The sequence below is a fragment of the Helobdella robusta genome, assembly GCF_000326865.2.
Source record: "Helobdella robusta unplaced genomic scaffold HELROscaffold_7, whole genome shotgun sequence".
Taxonomy (NCBI): Eukaryota; Metazoa; Annelida; class Clitellata; order Rhynchobdellida; family Glossiphoniidae; genus Helobdella; species Helobdella robusta.
Window position 1 is genome coordinate 5,016,052 of NW_008705398.1, and position 3,481 is coordinate 5,019,532.

At 46.8% G+C, this 3,481-nt stretch overlaps 1 protein-coding gene across 1 annotated transcript in view; it reads right to left on the reverse strand.

Annotated features, from left to right (window-relative positions):
* Positions 1-56: 56 nt before the first annotated feature.
* The window catches only part of HELRODRAFT_165170 (hypothetical protein), a gene marked incomplete at both ends in the record, with an annotated part of 5,224 nt that continues 1,799 nt past the window's right edge, over positions 57-3,481 (reverse strand). Inside the window, 4 exons of the mRNA XM_009031032.1 lie at positions 57-164; positions 761-955; positions 1,699-2,030; positions 2,281-2,563. Of these exons, the coding sequence (XP_009029280.1) occupies positions 57-164; positions 761-955; positions 1,699-2,030; positions 2,281-2,563 (918 nt within the window). The remainder of the gene's footprint in view (positions 165-760; positions 956-1,698; positions 2,031-2,280; positions 2,564-3,481) is intronic.

Below are 3,481 nucleotides of genomic sequence, written 5' to 3' on the forward strand. Positions count from 1 at the left end.
TTCCATATTTTTTCATTTTCTCGTCCGCTGCCCTGGCCGCGGCCAAACCGCATTCTTTACTTGTCAGGTTTACGTATCGTTCGGCGAGGGTGCCAGGGACCGTAACATCCCACGCCAAACATTTGCCGGCTCTCCAAGGTATTAGTGTGCATCCGTCCGGGCGCCTACCATCATGCGCAGAAATGCCGGATGGTTCCTTGAGAACCGGGATTGAAGCCTTGGAGAAGAGCCGACAAATGTATTCGTTTAGCGCTGAGTGACGTAGTTGACGGCCCCCACCCAGGCGACAAACCAAACCGTGGTGCCCAAACTCGTCCGCCCCAGCGCCACATCGGCACGTGTATTTATTCTGAATGACCAGGCCAAGTCTGAAGCCAATGGCAAATCTCACAGACTCGTCGTCAAGCCTGGTGCCCACAGAGGTGTTGGGCCACGATTTCAACCACCCACAGCTGGCAACGCTGGATATGGCCAACAAACGAGCGGTGGAAAAGTCGTCGCCACATGAAGACAACAAATTTTGAAAGATTTTTTTATATTCTTCGTTCAAAATTTGGACGTGCGTACGGTCTCCCGGGGCGGACACTGGGGGAAGAATATCGCGGCAACGAAAAAACCGGTGGAGCAGGGAAGACTGCAGGTCGAGAGTGGCAGCGGCAGAAGAATTATAAACAACGGGAGCCAGCTGAACCACGCTAAGCAACCCCAGCCCACCAAATCGCACCGGCAGCTGAGCCTGGGACCAACCACTGTCGGTCACTTGAACATTGCAAATCGACGACAGGGTGGTGCGCAGGGCTCCGTCAAATTCGCCCAATTTAGAAGGGTCAATGTGTTTGGATGTACGCAGGAAGTACATCAATTTGAGCAAACTGAGGGCATTGCGGATAATAGTCAAGGCAGCATGGGCCAAAAGACAGGAAACACGACCCAGGGCGAATTTAAGCTCAGAGAGCTTTTGGTCAAAAAACTTTATTTGATAATCGCCCTCGACCAAGGGTGTGCCTAAAAAACTCAGTTCTGATGCACCAACTCTGGGTATTCCAGCCAGCGCATGTGGCACCTGAAATAAACTTTGGCAGTGAAGTTCGCATTTTTTAATGTTTAACTCTAAACCAATTGCAGCGGAGTTATGCTTCAAATATTCGTAGCTATCGGCCAGAGTTGGGCCGTCCGAAGCAATGCTGATATCATCCAGATAAGCGCAAACGAAAGTGGACGAAGCTTTCTCTAAGAGTGGATGCAGAGTTAGTGCGAACAGCAAAGGACCAAGGGGATCACCCTGCTGTACCTCCTCGGCCGATTCTACAACCCAAGAGTGGAAGCCAAGAAAAGAGACTCCGCCATAGGCAGAATGGCAAAAATTATTGATATTGGGGCAAAAAAGTTTGACAGCCTCCAACATCGAGTCTCTTCCCATGGCATTGAAGACATTTTTAAAATCCAGTTTCAAAAACCCCATTGATCGGGGAGGTCGGTGACCAATCTTCGAACCGCCTGAACAGCGGCCTTAGCGCCACCCTTAATCTCGACACCCAACTGAGTCGGGTAGAATTTGGTCTTGAGTTCGACCGCGACCAGGGCCAAGGCACATTTGCCGGCCAACCTCCTCCAAACGTTCTCGACCGCAATCGGTCTGACCCCTCCATCTTTCTTATTTAAAGCTATTAGCCGGCCTCCAAAAAAGAACCGGCGAACGGAGAGTGGGCAAGCTCCAGATAGGATCAAATTAATGAATTGGATTAAGAAGTTCAGTGTGTCGTCGATTGGCAAGGGGCCTAAAAAAACATCCTTAAGGTGCTGGGGTGGTAGGCCATCCAGGCCTCCAGAAGAACCGATTTTGAACGATTTAACGGCCCTCAGCACCTCGGCGGGAGAAACGCAACCAGCCGTTGGTGTCAATGCGAGAAAGACCCGCCTGTCCACCGGAATTTTTGGGTGGAAGGAACATAATCTATCGAAGGTGGCCGGCGAGCTCTCCGCCAGGCCCTCCGGCAAACAGACAAGTGAACAGCCGAGGACAGGTTTCCCTGTTCAATACAAGATGACACAGCGTTGATCCACCAATCGGGGTTGTGCTTTTGTGATTTGGCATTATTGAACCCATCAAAGCACAGTACCAGGGTTTCAAGACCAATAGTTGAATATTCGCTTAGACGCTTGTTGACCGGATTGCCCTGGTTGACCCGGCGACCCCCTCTGGAAGTCTTCCTGTAAGACGTATGGGACAAAACAGTGGAGTCTAACCCAGTGAGCCGGGTCACCAGGGTCATTACAAACAGCCGTCAGTTTTCCTGCATGGCTTAGGGATATGGTCGTACACCGGTACACATTTCAGCACGGCCGTCAGCTTGTCAAAAACACCAGAGTAATCCAGAAAGAGAGGATCACTGGAGACCGATGCGGCCGTCGGCCGTGTGGGCAACCTAGGCTTGGGGTCGGGTGCGGCACCAAGAGGCGAAGCAGCCCCCGCGCCAGATGGATCAACTTTTTTCCGGGACCCCGAGCATTCCTGTCCTTTCACTTTACCTCCGTGCCGACATAACTCCCGTCTGGAGTGCTTCTAAAGTGGGTAAAGCAGACGGGGCACTGTTGTAACGTTGGAGCCATATGTGATTAAAAACAACCAAGAAACGAAGGAAAGGAAACAAACCAAGTGGGGTGGATGGATGAATGAATGGATGAACCAGCGAATGACCAAATGAACGGGCCAGCTAACAAACGAATGAATGAGTGAATGATGGGGGAATGAATGAGCTAATTACTGAACGGACGAGTGAGGAAAAAAAAGAATGAATGAGTGAGTGAATAAATGAATGAATGAATGAATGAATAAACAACCAAACGAATGGATGAATGAACGAATACATGAATGAGTGACGGAATGAATGAACGAGCGAACGGATGAATGACTGAATTATCTTTAAATATTTAACCATTGGAAAATATATATAACTTTTTCAACTTTTATTTATTTTTTTTTCTATTCTTTTTTTTATTGATGAAAGAATGAATGAGTGAACAAATGAGTGAATGAGTGAATACAAAAACCTAGGTAACAGTGTGGGAGGAGACAACTATTGCAGCAAACTTTGGCCCAATCTCTCCCCTTATAGTTTTTTTTTTTGTATGTATGTATAGTTTATTTTTATTTTTTTGTATGTATATATGTATGTATGTATGTTTGTTTGTATGTATGTATGTATGTATGTATGTATGTATGTATGTATGTATGTATGTATGTATGTATGTATGTATGTATGTATGTATGTATGTATGTATGTATGTATGTATGTATGTATGTATGTATGTTAAAACCAAATCAGCGATGAGTGACACTAAACAGTCAAACATCTGAAAAAATCGGTTAACAATTGATATCTCGTTATTCGCTCACGTCGGCGTTTAATTGAACATTTTCGGTAACACAGACGCGCAAAAACCTTTGCAGCAAACAAGATATATGATTCAGGCGAAAAAA